This window comes from Leptodactylus fuscus, chromosome 7 (assembly GCF_031893055.1).
Source record: "Leptodactylus fuscus isolate aLepFus1 chromosome 7, aLepFus1.hap2, whole genome shotgun sequence".
NCBI lineage: Eukaryota > Metazoa > Chordata > Amphibia > Anura > Leptodactylidae > Leptodactylus > Leptodactylus fuscus.
Window position 1 is genome coordinate 153,607,467 of NC_134271.1, and position 22,339 is coordinate 153,629,805.

Below are 22,339 nucleotides of genomic sequence, written 5' to 3' on the forward strand. Positions count from 1 at the left end.
CTGTATAATGAGCTATGTATCTAATCCTATCCTGTGTGATACTGTATACTGAGCTGTGTATCTAATCCTATCCTGTGTGATACTGTATACTGAGCTGTGTATGTAATCCTATCCTGTGTGATACTGTATACTGAGCTGTATCTAATCCTATCCTGTATGATACTGTATACTGAGCTGTATCTAATCCTATCCTGTGTGATACTGTATACTGAGCTGTGTATCTAATCCTATCCTGTGTGATACTGTATACTGAGCTGTGTATCTAATCCTATCCTGTGTGATACTGTATACTGAGCTGTATCTAATCCTATCCTGTGTGATACTGTATACTGAGCTGTGTATCTAATCCTATCCCGTGTGATACTGTATACTGAGCTGTATCTAATCCTATCCTGTGTGATACTGTATACTGAGCTGTGTATCTAATCCTATCCTGTGTGATACTGTATACTGAGCTGTATCTAATCCTATCCTGTGTGATACTGTATACTGAGCTGTGTATCTAATCCTATCCTGTGTGATACTGTATACTGAGCTGTGTATCTAATCCTATCCTGTGTGATACTGTATACTGAGCTGTATCTAATCCTATCCTGTGTGATACTGTATACTGAGCTGTGTATCTAATCCTATCCTGTGTGATACTGTATACTGAGCTGTATCTAATCCTATCCTGTGTGATACTGTATACTGAGCTGTGTATCTAATCCTATCCTGTGTGATACTGTATACTGAGCTGTGTATCTAATCCTATCCTGTGTGATACTGTATACTGAGCTGTGTATCTAATCTTATCCTGTGTGATACTGTATACTGAGCTGTGTATCTAATCCTATCCTGTGTGATACTGTATACTGAGCTGTGTATCTAATCCTATCCTGTGTGATACTGTATACTGAGCTGTGTATCTAATCTTATCCTGTGTGATACTGTATACTGAGCTGTGTATCTAATCCTGTCCTGTGTGATTCTGTATACTGAGCTGTGTATCTAATCCTATCCTGTGTGATACTGTATACTGAGCTGTGTATCTAATCCTGTCCTGTGTGATACTGTATACTGAGCTGTGTATCTAATCCTATCCTGTGTGATACTGTATACTGAGCTGTGTATCTAATCCTATCCTGTGTGATACTGTATACTGAGCTGTGTATCTAATCCTATCCTGTGTGATACTGTATACTGAGCTGTGTATCTAATCCTATCCTGTGTGATACTGTATACTGAGCTGTATCTAATCCTATCCTGTGTGATACTGTATACTGAGCTGTGTATCTAATCCTATCCCGTGTGATACTGTATACTGAGTTGTGTATCTAATCCTATCCCGTGTGATACTGTATACTGAGCTGTGTATCTAATCCTATCCCGTGTGATACTGTATACTGACCTGTGTATCTAATCCTATCCTGTGTGATGCTGTATACTGAGCTGTATCTAATCCTATCCTGTGTGATACTGTATACTGAGCTGTGTATCTAATCCTATCCTGTGTGATACTGTATACTGAGCTGTGTATCTAATCCTGTCCTGTGTGATACTGTATACTGAGCTGTGTATCTAATCCTATCCTGTGTGATACTGTATACTGAGATGTATCTAATCCTATCCTGTGTGATACTGTATACTGAGCTGTGTATCTAATCCTATCCCGTGTGATACTGTATACTGAGCTGTATCTAATCCTATCCTGTGTGATACTGTATACTGAGCTGTGTATCTAATCCTATCCTGTATGATACTGTATACTGAGCTGTATCTAATCCTATCCTGTGTGATACTGTATACTGAGCTGTGTATCTAATCTTATCCTGTGTGATACTGTATACTGAGCTGTGTATCTAATTTTATCCTGTGTGATACTGTATACTGAGCTGTGTATCTAATCCTATCCTGTGTGATACTGTATACTGAGCTGTGTATCTAATCCTGTCCTGTGTGATACTGTATACTGAGCTGTGTATCTAATCCTATCCTGTGTGATACTGTATACTGAGCTGTGTATCTAATCCTATCCTGTGTGATACTGTATACTGAGCTGTGTATCTAATCCTGTCCTGTGTGATACTGTACACTGAGCTGTGTATCTAATCCTATCCTGTGTGATACTGTATACTGAGCTGTGTATCTAATCCTGTCCTGTGTGATACTGTATACTGAGCTGTGTATCTAATCCTATCCTGTGTGATACTGTATACTGAGCTGTGTATCTAATCCTATCCTGTGTGATACTGTATACTGAGCTGTGTATCTAATCCTATCCCGTGTGATACTGTATACTGAGCTGTATCTAATCCTATCCTGTGTGATACTGTATACTGAGCTGTGTATCTAATCCTAATCTGTGTGATACTGTATACTGAGCTGTATCTAATCCTATCCTGTGTGATACTGTATACTGAGCTGTGTATCTAATCCTATCCTGTGTGATACTGTATACTGAGCTGTGTATCTAATCCTATCCTGTGTGATACTGTATACTGAGCTGTATCTAATCCTATCCTGTGTCATACTGTATACTGAGCTGTATCTAATCCTCTCCTGTGTGATACTGTATACTGAGCTGTGTATCTAATCCTATCCTGTGTGATACTGTATACTGAGCTGTGTATCTAATCCTATCCTGTGTGATACTGTATACTGAGCTGTGTATCTAATCCTATCCTGTGTGATACTGTATATTGAGCTGTGTATATAATCCTATCCTGTGAGATAATGTATACTGAGCTGTGTATCTAATCCTATCCTGTGTGATACTGTATACTGAGCTGTGTATCTAATCCTATCCTGTGTGATACTGTATACTGAGCTGTGTATCTAATCCTATCCTGTGTGATACTGTATACTGAGATGTGTATCTAATCCTCTCCTGTGTGATACTGTATACTGAGCTGTGTATCTAATCCTATCCTGTGTGATACTGTATACTGAGCTGTGTATCTAATCCTATCCTGTGTGATACTGTATACTGAGCTGTGTATCTAATCCTATCCTGTGTGATACTGTATACTGAGCTGTGTATCTAATCCTATCCTGTGTGATACTGTATACTGAGCTGTGTATCTAATCCTATCCTGTGTGATACTGTATACTGAGCTGCGTATCTAATCCTATCCTGTGTGATACTGTATACTGAGCTGTGTATCTAATCCTATCCTGTGTGATACTGTATACTGAGCTGTGTATCTAATCCTATCCTGTGTGATACTGTGTACTGAGCTGTGTATCTAATCCTATCCTGTGTGATACTGTATACTGAGATGTGTATCTAATCCTATCCTGTGTGATACTGTATACTGAGCTGTATCTAATCCTATCCTGTGTGATACTGTATACTGAGCTGTGTATCTAATCCTATCCTGTGTGATACTGCATACTGAGCTGTGTATCTAATCCTATGTGATACTGTATACTGAGCTGTGTATCTAATCCTATCCTGTGTGATACTGTATACTGAGCTGTATCTAATCCTATCCTGTGTGATACTGTATACTGAGCTGTGTATCTAATCCTATCCTGTGTGATACTGTATACTGAGCTGTGTATCTAATCCTATCCTGTGTGATACTGTATACTGAGCTGTATCTAATCCTATCCTGTGTGATACTGTATACTGAGCTGTGTATCTAATCCTATCCTGTGTGATACTGTATACTGAGCTGTATCTAATCCTATCCTGTGTGATACTGTATACTGAGCTGTGTATCTAATCCTATCCTGTGTGATACTGTATACTGAGCTGTGTATCTAATCCTATCCTGTGTGATACTGTATACTGAGCTGTGTATCTAATCCTATCCTGTGTGATACTGCATACTGAGCTGTGTATCTAATCCTATCCTGTGTGATACTGTATACTGAGCTGTGTATCTAATCCTATCCTGTGTGATACTGTATACTGAGCTGTGTATCTAATCCTATCCTGTGTGATACAGCTGCTGATACATCTCATCTTCTTATTCTTACAGGTTGGCTGGTAATGGTCTCCCAGACACTTGCTGCACCCAGTTGGCCTCTGTAATAAGGAATAACCAGTCCCTGAAGAGACTTGGCCTGTCTGGTAACCGTCTGTCCGGTCCTCACTTCAGTGACTTGATGGCCGCTCTGTCCAGTCCAGCCTGCAGGATAGAGGATATAGAGTGAGTATAAGAGATGTGTACAGGAGGAGACATGTGGGGACAAGTTATACAGGGATGTTATAGTATTTTTTTTTTTTTAATAATATTTTTATTAAGCGTAGTACAAATTTACAAAACAAAGAGAAATGAATAATATGCACACATTTACAATGCAAGGGCTGAAAACAACAATCAGGTATCAGCAAGCAAACGGCTACAAAAGGTGACCGCTTGGAGAGAGCAAATAAGGGTCAAGATTTAGCATAGCACATAGGATAAAAAAACATAAAATCTGTGTGCCCATGTAGAACGTTGTATCACAAAAAGGTGTAAGGAGGGAATATAGCTAACCTAGAAAGGTGGGGAGAAGGAGAAAAGGCGAAGATTTTGCAGAAGGGGGAGAAAAAAGAAAAAGGGGGGGGGGGGGAGTATAAGAAATGAAGCAAAAAGAAGGTGTGTGGGGGGGGGGGGGGGGGGGGTCAGTCGCCACCTCCCAGACTCAGAGTCTTCCAAGCAGACCATGTCTTTAGGTACTTATCATGTGTCCTGGTCTTCCAGCTGGAGAGTTCCTCAAACCTAGAAACCACATTAACTTTAGCAATCCATTCAAACTTCTTGGGGGGGTCAGTGCTAAGCCATTTTAGTGGGATCAGTTGATTCGCTGCCAGAAGGATGTTATACTATTTTATGTTCCTCCGCACCATTGTTATGTCTATGAGATAAACTGCTGGCTGCACCTTTATATGTGAGTTATAGAAAGATATTAGAAAATGGCTTGCAAATCAATAAAATTGTATCTACCACTTTTATGGAGAATATGTAGTGTTTTCAGTAGAATATACACTGCTCAAAAAAATTAAGGGACCCTCCAATATCACCTCCTAGATCTGAATGAATGAAATCTTCTCATTGAATATTTTTTCTGTACAAAGTTGAATGTGATGACAACAAAATCACACAAAAATCACCAATCAGACTTATTAACCAATGGAGGCCTGGATTTGGAGCCCCCCCCCCCCCCCCCCCCCCCAAATTAAATTGGAAAAACACACTACAGGCTGATCCAACTGTGATGTGATGTCCTTAAAATTTGTCAGTATGAGGCTGAGTAGTGTGTGTGGCCTCCACGTGCCTGTATGACCTCCCTACAATGTCTGGGCATGCTCCTGATGAGGCTGAGTAGTGTGTGTGGCCTCCACGGGCCTGTATGACCTCCCTACAATGTCTGGGCATGCTCCTGATGAGGCTGAGTAATGTGTGTGGCCTCCACATGCCTGTATGACCTCCCTACAATGTCTGGGCATGCTCCTGATGAGGCTGAGTAGTGTGTGTGACCTCCCCGGACCTGTATGACCTCCCTACAATGTCTGGGCATGCTCCTGATGAGGCTGAGTAGTGTGTGTGGCCTCCACGTGCCTGTATGACCTCCCTACAATGTCTGGGCATGCTCCTGATGAGGCTGAGTAGTGTGTGTGGCCTCCACGTGTCTGTATGACCCCCCTACAACACCTGGACATGCTCCTGATGAGGCTGAGTAGTGTGTGTGACCTCCACGTGCCTGTATGACCTCCCTACAACACCTGGGCATGCTCCTGATGAGGCTGAGTAGTGTGTATGGCCTCCACGTGTCTGTATGACCTCCCTACAATGTCTGGGCATGCTCCTGATGAGGCTGAGTAGTGTTTGTGGCCTCCACGTGCCTGTATGACCTCCCTACAACACCTGGGCATGCTCCTGATGCGGCCGAGTAGTGTGTGTGGCCTCCACGTGCCTGTATGACCTCCCTACAACACCTGGGCATGCTCCTGATGCGGCCGAGTAGTGTGTGTGGCCTCCACGTGTCTGTATGACCTCCCTACAACACCTGGGCATGCTCCTGATGCGGCCGAGTAGTGTGTGTGGCCTCCACGTGCCTGTATGACCTCCCTACAATGTCTGGGCATGCTCCTGATGAGGCTGAGTAGTGTGTGTGACCTCCACGTGCCTGTATGACCTCCCTACAATGTCTGGGCATGCTCCTGATGAGGCTGAGTAGTGTGTGTGGCCTCCACGTGCCTGTATGACCTCCCTACAATGTCTGGGCATGCTCCTGATGAGGCTGAGTAGTGTGTGTGGCCTCCACGTGCCTGTATGACCTCCCTACAACACCTGGGCATGCTCCTGATGAGGCTGAGTAGTGTGTGTGACCTCCACGGGCCTGTATGACCTCCCTACAACACCTGGGCATGCTCCTGATGAGGCTGAGTAGTGTGTGTGGCCTCCACGTGCCTGTATGACCTCCCTACAATTTCTGGGCATGCTCCTGATGAGGCTGAGTAGTGTGTGTGGCCTCCACGTGCCTGTATGACCTCCCTACAGCACCTGGGCATGCTCCTGATGAGGCTGAGTAGTGTGTGTGGCCTCTACGTGTCTGTATGACCTCCCTACAATATCTGGGCATGCTCCTGATGAGGCTGAGTAGTGTGTGTGGCCTCCACGTGCCTGTGTGACCTCCCTACAATGTCTGGGCATGCTCCTGATGAGGCTGAGTAGTGTGTGTGGCCTCCACGTGCCTGTGTGACCTCCCTACAATGTCTGGGCATGCTCCTGATGAGGCTGAGTAGTGTGTGTGGCCTCCACGTGCCTGTGTGACCTCCCTACAATGTCTGGGCATGCTCCTGATGAGGCTGAGTAGTGTGTGTGGCCTCCACGTGCCTGTGTGACCTCCCTACAATGTCTGGGCATGCTCCTGATGAGGCTGAGTAGTGGGTGTGGCCTCCAGAGGTTTACACGTGGCGGTCACATGTAACTGCCCATCTTATTCCACGACCAATTATATTGCATATTCTTATATGATGTATTGTGTCATCCTTAAGCCATTATATCCCTATATTATCTATAGCGCAGCTTCAATAAACAGAACATAATTATCACAGAGAACTCCTTGTGCTTGTCATTATTCATGTTGGGCCCAATTGATTAATTAATTTGGACCTCTCCTGACAATCGAGACTGGGACAGCCTGGGTTCCAATGACATGTGACATCTCCACTGAGCAGTGTATCTAATCCTATCCCGTGTGATACAGTATACTGAGCTGTGTATCTAATCCTATCCTGTGTGATACTGTATACTGCGCTGTGTATCTAATCCTATCCTGTGTGATACTGTATACTGAGCTGTGTATCTAATCCTATCCCGTGTGATACTGTATACTGAGCTGTGTATCTAATCCTATCCTGTGTGATACTGTATACTGAGCTGTGTATCTAATCCTATCCCGTGTGATACTGTATACTGAGCTGTGTATCTAATCCTATCCTGTGTGATACTGTATACTGAGCTGTGTATCTAATCCTATCCTGTGTGATACTGTATACTGAGCTGTGTATCTAATCCTATCTGTGTGATACTGTATACTGAGCTGTGTATCTAATCCTACCCAGTGTGATACTGTATACTGAGCTGTGTATCTAATCCTATCTGTGTGATACTGTATACTGAGCTGTGTATCTAATCCTATCTGTGTGATACTGTATACTGAGCTGTGTATTTAATCCTATCCTGTGATACTGTATAATGAGCTATGTATCTAATCCTATCCTGTGTGATACTGTATACTGAGCTCTGTATCTAATCCTCTCATGTGTGATTCTGTATACTGAGCTGTATCTAATCCTATCCTGTATGATACTGTATACTGAGCTGTATCTAATCCTATCCTGTGTGATACTGTATACTGAGCTGTGTATCTAATCCTATCCTGTGTGATACTGTATACTGAGCTGTGTATCTAATCCTATCCTGTGTGATACTGTATACTGAGCTGTATCTAATCCTATCCCGTGTGATACTGCATACTGAGCTGTGTATCTAATCCTATCCCGTGTGATACTGTATACTGAGCTGTATCTAATCCTATCCTGTGTGATACTGTATACTGAGCTGTGTATCTAATCCTATCCTGTGTGATACTGTATACTGAGCTGTGTATCTAATCCTATCTGTGTGATACTGTATACTGAGCTGTGTATCTAATCCTATCTGTGTGATACTGTATACTGAGCTGTGTATCTAATCCTACCCTGTGTGATACTGTATACTGAGCTGTGTATCTAATCCTATCCTGTGTGATACTGTATACTGAGCTGTGTATCTAATCCTATCCTGTGTGATACTGTATACTGAGCTGTGTATTTAATCCTATCCTGTGATACTGTATAATGAGCTATGTATCTAATCCTATCCTGTGTGATACTGTATACTGAGCTGTGTATCTAATCCTATCCTGTGTGATACTGTATACTGAGCTGTGTATGTAATCCTATCCTGTGTGATACTGTATACTGAGCTGTATCTAATCCTATCCTGTATGATACTGTATACTGAGCTGTATCTAATCCTATCCTGTGTGATACTGTATACTGAGCTGTGTATCTAATCCTATCCTGTGTGATACTGTATACTGAGCTGTGTATCTAATCCTATCCTGTGTGATACTGTATACTGAGCTGTATCTAATCCTATCCTGTGTGATACTGTATACTGAGCTGTGTATCTAATCCTATCCCGTGTGATACTGTATACTGAGCTGTATCTAATCCTATCCTGTGTGATACTGTATACTGAGCTGTGTATCTAATCCTATCCTGTGTGATACTGTATACTGAGCTGTATCTAATCCTATCCTGTGTGATACTGTATACTGAGCTGTGTATCTAATCCTATCCTGTGTGATACTGTATACTGAGCTGTGTATCTAATCCTATCCTGTGTGATACTGTATACTGAGCTGTATCTAATCCTATCCTGTGTGATACTGTATACTGAGCTGTGTATCTAATCCTATCCTGTGTGATACTGTATACTGAGCTGTATCTAATCCTATCCTGTGTGATACTGTATACTGAGCTGTGTATCTAATCCTATCCTGTGTGATACTGTATACTGAGCTGTGTATCTAATCCTATCCTGTGTGATACTGTATACTGAGCTGTGTATCTAATCCTATCCTGTGTGATACTGTATACTGAGCTGTGTATCTAATCCTATCCTGTGTGATACTGTATACTGAGCTGTGTATCTAATCCTATCCTGTGTGATACTGTATACTGAGCTGTGTATCTAATCCTATCCTGTGTGATACTGTATACTGAGCTGTGTATCTAATCCTATCCTGTGTGATAGAGTATACTGAGCTGTGTATCTCATCCTATCCTGTGTGATACTGTATACTGAGATGTGTATCTAATCCTATCCTGTGTGATACTGTATACTGAGCTGTATCTAATCCTATCCTGTGTGATACTGTATACTGAGCTGTGTATCTAATCCTATCCTGTGTGATACTGTATACTGAGCTGTGTATCTAATCCTATCCCGTGTGATACTGTATACTGAGCTGTATCTAATCCTATCCTGTGTGATACTGTATACTGAGCTGTGTATCTAATCCTATCCTGTGTGATACTGTATACTGAGCTGTGTATCTAATCCTATCCTGTGTGATACTGTATACTGAGCTGTATCTAATCCTATCCTGTGTGATACTGTATACTGAGCTGTGTATCTAATCCTATCCTGTGTGATACTGTATACTGAGCTGTGTATCTAATCCTATCCTGTGTGATAGAGTATACTGAGCTGTGTATCTCATCCTATCCTGTGTGATACTGTATACTGAGCTGTGTATCTAATCCTATCCTGTGTGATACTGTATACTGAGCCGCGTATCTAATCCTATCCTGTGTGATACTGTATACTGAGCTGTGTATCTAATCCTATCCTGTGTGATACTGTATACTGAGCTGTGTATCTAATCCTATCCTGTGTGATACTGTATACTGAGCTGTGTATCTAATCCTATCGTGTGTGATACTGTATACTGAGCTGTGTATCTAATCCTATCCTGTGTGATACTGTATACTGAGCTGTGTATCTAATCCTATCCTGTGTGATACTGTATACTGAGCCGCGTATCTAATCCTATCCTGTGTGATACTGTATACTGAGCTGTGTATCTAATCCTATCCTGTGTGATACTGTATACTGAGCTGTGTATCTAATCCTATCCTGTGTGATACTGTATACTGAGCTGTGTATCTAATCCTATCCTGTGTGATAGAGTATACTGAGCTGTGTATCTCATCCTATCCTGTGTGATACTGTATACTGAGCTGTGTATCTAATCCTATCCTGTGTGATACTGTATACTGAGCCGCGTATCTAATCCTATCCTGTGTGATACTGTATACTGAGCTGTGTATCTAATCCTATCCTGTGTGATACTGTATACTGAGCTGTGTATCTAATCCTATCCTGTGTGATAGAGTATACTGAGCTGTGTATCTAATCCTATCCTGTGTGATACTGTATACTGAGCTATGTATCTAATCCTATCCTGTGTGATACTGTATACTGAGCTGTGTATCTAATCCTATCCTGTGTGATACTGTATACTGAGCTGTGTATCTAATCCTATCCTGTGTGATACTGTATACTGAGCCGCGTATCTAATCCTATCCTGTGTGATACTGTATACTGAGCTGTGTATCTAATCCTATCCTGTGTGATACTGTATACTGAGCTGTGTATCTAATCCTATCCTGTGTGATACTGTATACTGAGCTGTGTATCTAATCCTATCCTGTGTGATACTGTATACTGAGCTGTGTATCTAATCCTATCCTGTGTGATACTGTATACTGAGCTGTGTATCTAATCCTATCCTGTGTGATACTGTATACTGAGCCGCGTATCTAATCCTATCCTGTGTGATACTGTATACTGAGCCGTGTATCTAATCCTATCCTGTGTGATACTGTATACTGAGCTGTGTATCTAATCCTATCCTGGGTGATACTGTATACTGAGCTGTGTATCTAATCCTATCCTGTGTGATACTGTATACTGAGCTGTGTATCTAATCCTATCCTGGGTGATACTGTATACTGAGCTGTGTATCTAATCCTATCCTGTGTGATACTGTATACTGAGCTGTGTATCTAATCCTATCCTGTGTGATACTGTATACTGAGCTGTGTATCTAATCCTATCCTGTGTGATACTGTATACTGAGCCGCGTATCTAATCCTATCCTGTGTGATACTGTATACTGAGCTGTGTATCTAATCCTATCCTGTGTGATACTGTATACTGAGCTGTGTATCTAATCCTATCCTGTGTGATACTGTATACTGAGCTGTGTATCTAATCCTATCCTGTGTGATACTGTATACTGAGCTGTGTATCTAATCCTATCCTGTGTGATAGAGTATACTGAGCTGTGTATCTCATCCTATCCTGTGTGATACTGTATACTGAGCTGTGTATCTAATCCTATCCTGTGTGATACTGTATACTGAGCCGCGTATCTAATCCTATCCTGTGTGATACTGTATACTGAGCCGCGTATCTAATCCTATCCTGTGTGATACTGTATACTGAGCTGTGTATCTAATCCTATCCTGTGTGATACTGTATACTGAGCTGTGTATCTAATCCTATCCTGTGTGATACTGTATACTGAGCTGTGTATCTAATCCTATCCTGTGTGATACTGTATACTGAGCTGTGTATCTAATCCTATCCTGTGTGATACTGTATACTGAGCCGCGTATCTAATCCTATCCTGTGTGATACTGTATACTGAGCCGTGTATCTAATCCTATCCTGTGTGATACTGTATACTGAGCTGTGTATCTAATCCTATCCTGTGTGATCCTGTATACTGAGCTGTGTATCTAATCCTATCCTGTGTGATACTGTATACTGAGCTGTGTATCTAATCCTATCCTGTGTGATACTGTATACTGAGCTGTGTATCTAATCCTATCCTGTGTGATAGAGTATACTGAGCTGTGTATCTAATCCTATCCTGTGTGATACTGTATACTGAGCCGCGTATCTAATCCTATCCTGTGTGATACTGTATACTGAGCCGTGTATCTAATCCTATCCTGTGTGATACTGTATACTGAGCTGTGTATCTAATCCTATCCTGGGTGATACTGTATACTGAGCTGTGTATCTAATCCTATCCTGTGTGATACTGTATACTGAGCTGTGTATCTAATCCTATCCTGTGTGATACTGTATACTGAGCTGTGTATCTAATCCTATCCTGTGTGATACTGTATACTGAGCTGTGTATCTAATCCTATCCTGTGTGATACAGCTGCTGATACATCTCATCTTCTTATTCTTACAGGTTGGCTGGTAATGGTCTCCCAGACACTTGCTGCACCCAGTTGGCCTCTGTAATAAGGAATAACCAGTCCCTGAAGAGACTTGGCCTGTCTGGTAACCGTCTGTCCGGTCCTCACTTCAGTGACTTGATGGCCGCTCTGTCCAGTCCAGCCTGCAGGATAGAGGATATAGAGTGAGTATAAGAGATGTGTACAGGAGGAGACATGTGGGGACAAGTTATACAGGGATGTTATAGTATTTTTTTTTTTTTTAATAATATTTTTATTAAGCGTAGTACAAATTTACAAAACAAAGAGAAATGAATAATATGCACACATTTACAATGCAAGGGCTGAAAACAACAATCAGGTATCAGCAAGCAAACGGCTACAAAAGGTGACCGCTTGGAGAGAGCAAATAAGGGTCAAGATTTAGCATAGCACATAGGATAAAAAAACATAAAATCTGTGTGCCCATGTAGAACGTTGTATCACAAAAAGGTGTAAGGAGGGAATATAGCTAACCTAGAAAGGTGGGGAGAAGGAGAAAAGGCGAAGATTTTGCAGAAGGGGGAGAAAAAAGAAAAAGGGGGGGGGGGGGAGTATAAGAAATGAAGCAAAAAGAAGGTGTGTGTGTGTGTGTGTGTGTGGGGGGGGGGGGGGGGGGGGGTGTCAGTCGCCACCTCCCAGACTCAGAGTCTTCCAAGCAGACCATGTCTTTAGGTACTTATCATGTGTCCTGGTCTTCCAGCTGGAGAGTTCCTCAAACCTAGAAACCACATTAACTTTAGCAATCCATTCAAACTTCGTGGGGGGGTCAGTGCTAAGCCATTTTAGTGGGATCAGTTGATTCGCTGCCAGAAGGATGTTATACTATTTTATGTTCCTCCGCACCATTGTTATGTCTATGAGATAAACTGCTGGCTGCACCTTTATATGTGAGTTATAGAAAGATATTAGAAAATGGCTTGCAAATCAATAAAATTGTATCTACCACTTTTATGGAGAATATGTAGTGTTTTCAGTAGAATATACACTGCTCAAAAAAATTAAGGGACCCTCCAATATCACCTCCTAGATCTGAATGAATGAAATCTTCTCATTGAATATTTTTTCTGTACAAAGTTGAATGTGATGACAACAAAATCACACAAAAATCACCAATCAGACTTATTAACCAATGGAGGCCTGGATTTGGAGCCCCCCCCCCCCCCAAATTAAATTGGAAAAACACACTACAGGCTGATCCAACTGTGATGTGATGTCCTTAAAATTTGTCAGTATGAGGCTGAGTAGTGTGTGTGGCCTCCACGTGCCTGTATGACCTCCCTACAATGTCTGGGCATGCTCCTGATGAGGCTGAGTAGTGTGTGTGGCCTCCACGGGCCTGTATGACCTCCCTACAATGTCTGGGCATGCTCCTGATGAGGCTGAGTAGTGTGTGTGGCCTCCACGTGTCTGTATGACCTCCCTACAATGTCTGGACATGCTCCTGATGAGGCTGAGTAGTGTGTGTGTGGCCTCCACATGCCTGTATGACCTCCCTACAATGCCTGGGCATGCTCCTGATGAGGCTGAGTAGTGGGTGTGTGGCCTCCACGTGCCTGTATGACCTCCCTACAATGCCTGGGCATGCTCCTGATGAGGCTGAGTAGTGGGTGTGTGGCCTCCACGTGCCTGTATGACCTCCCTACAATGTCTGGGCATGCTCCTGATGAGGCTGAGTAGTGTGTGTGGCCTCCACGTGTCTGTATGACCTCCCTACAATGTCTGGACATGCTCCTGATGAGGCTGAGTAGTGTGTGTGTGGCCTCCACGTGCCTGTATGACCTCCCTACAACACCTGGGCATGCTCCTGATGAGGCTGAGTAGTGTGTGTGGCCTCCACGTGCCTGTATGACCTCCCTACAATGTCTGGGCATGCTCCTGATGAGGCTGAGTAGTGTGTGTGGCCTCCACATGCCTGTATGACCTCCCTACAATGTCTGGGCATGCTCCTGATGAGGCTGAGTAGTGTGTGTGGCCTCCACGTGCCTGTATGACCTCCCTACAACACCTGGACATGCTCCTGATGAGGCTGAGTAGTGTTTGTGGCCTCCACGTGCCTGTATGACCTCCCTACAACACCTGGGCATGCTCCTGATGTGGCTGAGTAGTGTTTGTGGCCTCCACGTGCCTGTATGACCTCCCTACAACACCTGGACATGCTCCTGATGAGGCTGAGTAGTGTTTGTGGCCTCCACGTGCCTGTATGACCTCCCTACAACACCTGGACATGCTCCTGATGAGGCTGAGTAGTGTTTGTGGCCTCCACGTGCCTGTATCACCTCCCTACAACACCTGGACATGCTCCTGATGAGGCTGAGTAGTGTTTGTGGCCTCCACGTGCCTGTATGACCTCCCTACAACACCTGGGCATGCTCCTGATGTGGCCGAGTAGTGTGTGTGGCCTCCACGTGCCTGTATGACCTCCCTACAATGTCTGGGCATGCTCCTGATGAGGCCGAGTAGTGTGTGTGGCCTCCACGGGCCTGTATGACCTCCCTACAATGTCTGGGCATGCTCCTGATGAGGCTGAGTAGTGTGTGTGACCTCCACGTGCCTGTATGACCTCCCTACAATGTCTGGGCATGCTCCTGATGAGGCTGAGTAGTGTGTGTGGCCTCCACGTGCCTGTATGACCTCCCTACAATGTCTGGGCATGCTCCTGATGAGGCTGAGTAGTCGGTGTGGTCTCCACGTGCCTGTATGACCTCCCTACAATGTCTGGGCATGCTCCTGATGCGGCCGAGTAGTGTTTGTGGCCTCCACGTGCCTGTATGACCTCCCTACAATGTCTGGGCATGCTCCTGATGAGGCTGAGTAGTGTGTGTGACCTCCATGTGCCTGTGTGACCTCCCTACAATGTCTGGGCATGCTCCTGATGAGGCTGAGTAGTGTGTGTGGCCTCCACGTGCCTGTATGACCTCCCTACAATGTCTGGGCATGCTCCTGATGAGGCTGAGTAGTGTGTGTGGCCTCCACGTGCCTGTGTGACCTCCCTACAATGTCTGGGCATGCTCCTGATGAGGCTGAGTAGTGTGTGTGGCCTCCACGTGCCTGTGTGACCTCCCTACAATGTCTGGGCATGCTCCTGATGAGGCTGAGTAGTGGGTGTGGCCTCCAGAGGTTTACACGTGGCGGTCACATGTAACTGCCCATCTTATTCCACGACCAATTATATTGCATATTCTTATATGATGTATTGTGTCATCCTTAAGCCATTATATCCCTATATTATCTATAGCGCAGCTTCAATAAACAGAACATAATTATCACAGAGAACTCCTTGTGCTTGTCATTATTCATGTTGGGCCCAATTGATTAATTAATTTGGACCTCTCCTGACAATCGAGATTGGGACAGCCTGGGTTCAAATGACATGTGACATCTCCACTGAGCAGTGTATCTAATCCTATCCCGTGTGATACAGTATACTGAGCTGTGTATCTAATCCTATCCTGTGTGATACTGTATACTGCGCTGTGTATCTAATCCTATCCTGTGTGATACTGTATACTGAGCTGTGTATCTAATCCTATCCTGTGTGAAACTGTATACTGAGCTGTGTATCTAATGCTATCCTGTGTGATACTGTATACTGAGCTGTGTATCTAATCCTATCCTGTGTGATACTGTATACTGAGCTGTGTATCTAATCCTATCCTGTGTGATACTGTATACTGAGCTGTGTATCTAATCCTATCTGTGTGATACTGTATACTGAGCTGTGTATCTAATCCTAACCCTGTGTGATACTGTATACTGAGCTGTGTATCTAATCCTATCCCTGTGTGATACTGTATACTGAGCTGTGTATTAATCCTATCCTGTGATACTGTATACTGAGCTCTGTATCTAATCCTATCCTGTGTGATACTGTATACTGAGCTGTGTATCTAATCCTATCCTGTGTGATACTGTATACTGAGCTGTGTATCTAATCCTATCTGTGTGATACTGTATACTGAGCTGTGTATCTAATCCTACCCTGTGTGATACTGTATACTGAGCTGTGTATCTAATCCTATCCTGTGTGATACTGTATACTGAGCTGTGTATCTAATCCTATCCTGTGTGATACTGTATACTGAGCTCTGTATCTAATCCTATCCTGTGTGATACTGTATACTGAGCTCTGTATCTAATCCTCTCATGTGTGATTCTGTATACATGAGCTGTATCTAATCCTATCCTGTATGATACTGTATACTGATCTGTATCTAATCCTATTCCTGTGTGATACAGTATACTGAGCTGTGTATCTAATCCTATCCCGTGTGATACTGTATACTGAGCTGTGTATCTAATCCTATCCCGTGTGATACTGTATACTGAGCTGTATCTAATCCTATCCTGTATGATACTGTATACTGAGCTGTATCTAATCCTATCCTGTGTGATACAGTATACTGAGCTGTGTATCTAATCCTATCCCGTGTGATACTGTATACTGAGCTGTGTATCTAATCCTATCCCGTGTGATACTGTATACTGAGCTGTATCTAATCCTATCCTGTGTGATACTGTATACTGAGCCGTGTATCTAATCCTATCCTGTATGATACTGTATACTGAGCTGTATCTAATCCTATCCTGTGTGATACAGTATACTGAGCTGTGTATCTAATCCTATCCTGTGTGATACTGTACACTGAGCTGTGTATCTAATCCTATCCCGTGTGATACTGTATACTGAGCTGTGTATCTAATCCTATCCTGTGTGATACTGTATACTGAGCTGTGTATCTAATCCTATCCCGTGTGATACTGTATACTGAGCTGTGTATCTAATCCTATCCCGTGTGATACTGTATACTGAGCCGCATATCTAATCCGATCCCGTGTGATACTGTATACTGAGCTGTGTATCTAATCCTGCCATGTGTGATATACTGTATACTGAGCTGTGTATCTAATCCTATCCTGTGTGATACTGTATACTGAGCCGTGTATCTAATCCTATCCTGTGTGATACTGTGTACTGAGCTGTGTATCTAATCCTATCCTGTGTGATACTGTATACTGAGCTGTGTATCTAATCCTATCCTGTGTGATACTGTATACTGAGCTGTGTATCTAATCCTATCATGTGTGATACCGTATACTGAGCCGTGTATCTAATCCTATCCTGTGTGATACCGTATACTGAGCCGTGTATCTAATCCTATCCTGTGTGATACTGTATACTGAGCCGTGTATCTAATCCTATCCTGTGTGATACTGTATACTGAGCTGTGTATCTAATCCTATCCTGTGTGATACTGTATACTGAGCTGTGTATCTAATGCTATCCTGTGTGATACTGTATACTGAGCTTTGTATCTAATCCTATCCTGTGTGATACTGTATACTGAGCTGTGTATCTAATCCTATCCTGTGTGATACTGTATACTGAGCTGTGTATCTAATCCTATCCTGTGTGATACTGTATACTGAGCTGTGTATCTAATCCTATCCCGTGTGATACTGTATACTGAGCTGTGTATCTAATCCTATCCCGTGTGATACTGTATACTGAGCTGTGTATCTAATCCTATCCTGTGTGATACTGTATACTGAGCTGTGTATCTAATCCTATCCTGTGTGATACAGCTGCTGATACATCTCATCTTCTTATTCTTACAGTTTGGCTAGTAATGATCTCCCAGACACTTCCTGCACCCAGTTGGCCTCTGTAATAAGGAATAACCAGTCCCTGAAGAGACTTGGCCTGTCCTATAACCGTCTCTCCGGTCCTCACTTCAGTGACTTGATGGCCGCTCTGTCCAGTCCAGCCTGCAGGATAGAGGATATAGAGTGAGTATAAGAGATGTGTACAGGAGGAGACATGTGGGGACAAGTTATACAGGGATGTTATCCTATTATATACTCTGCACCCTGTTATATATAGTCTCACACCACGTGACTGATGAGACTAGAGCTGCACGTCGGTGACACCAAGAAGCAGATGGAGTCCAATCCAACTCGTAGATGAAACAGAGTAAAAGGTGTAATTCATACAAATAGATCACAGGTTACAGTGCAAAAGGTAAAGAAGGTTACAATAACACAGAATATACATGACAGATGTGACGTGTTAATCTGAAGGGAGTGAGAGCGGGTGTGAAGGTGGAGTTAGTGCTCTCCCCTCATGTTACCACAGCCTGCTTATATAGGCGGAGGACGCTTTACCCTCATCCAGGCTACTTCCCCATAAGGATAAGTGTAGGTACGACCCCTCCATGTTCTCCGGATCGTTCCTTGGTTGACCATAGCCCTAAGTTTGGCTACAATGATGTGCTGATAACGAGACTATTTTTTACCTCCACCAGCCCCTCCATCTGTCATGGATGACATGCTGCACACAAATGCTACTCCATCACCTCCTCCATTCATACACTCTTTAACCCCTTAGTGACCAGCCTGTTTTGGACCTTAATGACCAAGCCACATTTTGGAAATTTGCCCTGTGTGACTTTATCAGTGAATAATTCTGTAACAGTATTAGGCATCCAAGCGATTCTGATATTGTTTTTTCGTGACATGTTGTACTTTACTGAGAAGGTAAAATTAGACTGATATAACTTGGTAAATTTATTAAAAAACTCGCAAATGATGAAAATTTTGAAAATGTTTCAAGGTTTTCCATTTTCAGCTGCGATATCTCACATATACACAATAATACAGGGCAAAAAAGTTAGTAGTTATAGACTTCCAAATGTTCCTTTTGTGTTTCAAGCATATTTGAAATAATTTTAGCATATTTGAGTAACAATTTACAAGTTTATCGAGTTTATAAGCAAATTTTGGAAATTTGGAGTATGTGATTTTTTCCTGTACCAAGCGATGTTTACAGACAGGAATAGGCGGCCTAATGACAGAAACTCCCATGAAATGACCCAATTTGTAAAACTCGCCCCCTTCAGGTATCTTTGAGGGGTACAGTGAGCATTTTGATCAAACAAATATTGTTTTGCAAGAATTATTACAAATGATGAAAAAAATTACATTTTCATTTTCTTCAAATATGTGTCATTTTAAAGCCAGTTTTTTTGCGCACAACGCATCAAAATGAAGAAACACACCCCAAAATATATCACCCCACTTCTCCCGTGTTAAAAAATGTACACTTTGTGTCCTTAGTCCTATGTACGCACATACAGGAGGGCCCAAGAGGTAGGGAGGGCCAAATGGATTGCAAAACACAAATTTTGCTTGCAGATATTTCAGGCCCATTGCACATTTGAATAAGATTTCAGTTACCAAAGCAATTGAAAACCCCCATAAATGACCCAATTTTATAAACTACAACCCTTAAGGTATTCATTGAGGGGTATAGTGAGTACTTTGACCCCATAAGTTTTTATAAAATTTGCGTCAAACAAAAAAATTCATTTTTTTTACACAAAAGTGTCATTTTATAGGCAATTTTTTTGCACATAACACATGAAAATGAATAAAAACACCCTAAAATAGATGACCCCATTTCTCCTGTGTTCAAAAATGTACACTTTGTGGCCTTAATCCTATGTACGGACGCACGGTAGGGCCCAAAAAGATGGGAGCAACAAGTGGATTTCAAGACACAAATTGTGCTTGCAGATATTTCAGGCCCATTGCGCATTCAAAGAAGATTTGAGTTACCAAAACAATTGAAAACCCCAATAAATGACCCCATTTTATAAACATACCAATAACATACCATGTGAGGGAGGGTCCCCTCCAAACAAAAATAACCAAGATAATAGATTATTATACACCAATGGGCAACAAAAGAAAAATACAACACAATGTGACAAAGAACACTATAACAAAGTCCTTAGAAAAAGAACTAGAGGCTGCAGAGAAGGAAGGAGAGGCAAAATAGATGAAGAAACACTGAGCCCCAGTCCCAAAAGGAACAGAGTTTAGGGACATGGAGCTTCAATGTATCCAAGTATGAACTTTCATCAGCTGAAACCAGTCTCTTGTCTAGAGGACTATCCTTCTGCCCCACTCAAAAAGTGGATGATTTACAATGATACAATGATCTAAATAGATACATTAGGAAACTTACACTTAATAGACATTTCCATATAGTTCAGGATTCTCAACATCAAAAGATTGAAAGAATTGAGTCTGCTGAAACTTCAACAATGGGGGATATTATATATCCAAACGCCACTAAAATCAAACCACCATCCACCTTTTACCCGTTGCATCATAAGGGTCATAATATTGAGACGTTTTTTTCTCTAGTCTCAAATGATTTTAAAAAACTCACCAATCATAGTGAGGTTCCCTCAAACCTCACTCATGATGAAAAGAAAGCCTTAAAATTCCTTAAAAACAATTCAGATATAATAATAATCAGAAATGCAGATAAAGGGGGAGGAGTGGTTGTGCAAAATAAAAAATGTTCCATTCAAGAAGCTAATAGAATTTTAGCAGATACTAACTATTCTATTAAATTGGATTCGGATCCCGCACAATCTCATTTATAAAAGTACCTACTACTTGTTAATAAAGCTCATGCAGAAGGCATTCTGTCTAAAAAAGAGGAGTATCTACATATCAAAGATCCAACAATAAGTTTATTCTATCACTTACCTAAAATACACAAAGACCCCCTCAATCCACCTGGTAGGAGAAAAATCCCCCCACAGTTTGTTACACAATTTCTCCTGAACACGGCAATACCCCATATGTGGCCATAATCTGCTGTATGGGGACATGGCGGGGCTCAGAATGGAGAGAGCGCTATTTGGCTTTTGGAGGGCAGATGTGGCTGGAATAGTTTTCAGGTGCCAGGTCACATCTGCTGAGCCCCTAAAGTACCAATACAATGGAAACCCCCTAAAAGTGACCCCATTTTAAAAACTACACCCATCAAAGAATGTATCAAGGGGTATTATCATTTTGAGGCTAAAAATGCTTCCCAAAAATTAATGTACAAAATGAAAATTTAAATTTTGAAAGAAATCTGCCATTTCGGTGCCCAGTACGTTGCACCCACTTTGTGTTGTCAGAGACCTGCACTCCTAAAACTATTAAGGGGCCATCCCGAGGGGCAAAAAATGATATATGTGGGTGTAAACTGCTGCTTGGGCACACAGCAGGGCTCAGAAGGGAAGGAGCACTGAACTTTTTAGCTTTTGGGGTACAGATTTAGAGGGACCCTCTGGGCGCCATGTTGTTTTGGCAGAGCCCTGGAGGTGCCAGTAAACTGGAATTCGCCAAGAAGTGACCCCATTTTGTAGGGGCAATTTTAGGGTCTCTCCAAATGTGACATGGTGTCCAAAAACCAACAATCCAAATCTGCTCTCCAAAAGCACATATCGCTCCTTCACATCTGCGCCCTGCTGTATACCCAAATGGCGGTGTATGCCCACATGTATGACACTGGTGTACCCCGGATAACGGACTTAATGTCATATGTGGCACAGAAGGGAAGGAGCGCTATTTTGGTTTTTGGAGCACAGTTTGGTTTTTGGACGTCACTTTTGCAAAGCCCCTGAATTGCCAATAAAGTGGAATCCGCAGACATGTCACCCCATTTTGGACACTACCCCACTGATGGGATTTATAAAGAGGCGTAGCGAGCGTTTTTAACCCTTGAGTGTTGCATTTATTTAGTTTCCAGAAATGAAATTGCAGCTGATAATGAGAAGTTAAAAATGAAATTTTTCCAGAGATTCGCCATTTCAGTGCCCAATATGTTGTGCCCGACTTATGTCAGCAGAGACACACACAACAAAAACTGGTAAGCGGGTATCCCGGGCACAACAGCTTTTAGAGCGTTCATCTCTGATACAAGGCGGGCACAATATACCGTATTTTTCGGACTATAAGACGCACTTTTTTTCCCCCAAATTTGGGGGGAAAAGAAGGGTGCGTCTTATAGTCAGAATGTGGCGCCGCGTCCGCTGTAATAGAGAGGCGGAAGCTGGCAAGTGATAGACGCCATTACAGGTGCTGGGGCCTGCGACATCGCTGCGCTCATCTGCCCTGCATGAAGCCAGCAGCGGGAGGGGTGATGCTATTCCGCTCCTCCGT

At 42.7% G+C, this 22,339-nt stretch overlaps 1 protein-coding gene across 1 annotated transcript in view; it reads left to right on the plus strand.

Moving 5' to 3' along the window:
* Positions 1-22,339, plus strand: part of LOC142214652 (NACHT, LRR and PYD domains-containing protein 12-like) — a 177,028-nt gene that overhangs the window by 99,840 nt on the left and 54,849 nt on the right. Inside the window, exons 8-10 of the mRNA XM_075283592.1 lie at positions 3,969-4,139; positions 12,307-12,477; positions 17,951-18,121. Coding sequence (XP_075139693.1) covers positions 3,969-4,139; positions 12,307-12,477; positions 17,951-18,121 — 513 coding nt within the window. The remainder of the gene's footprint in view (positions 1-3,968; positions 4,140-12,306; positions 12,478-17,950; positions 18,122-22,339) is intronic.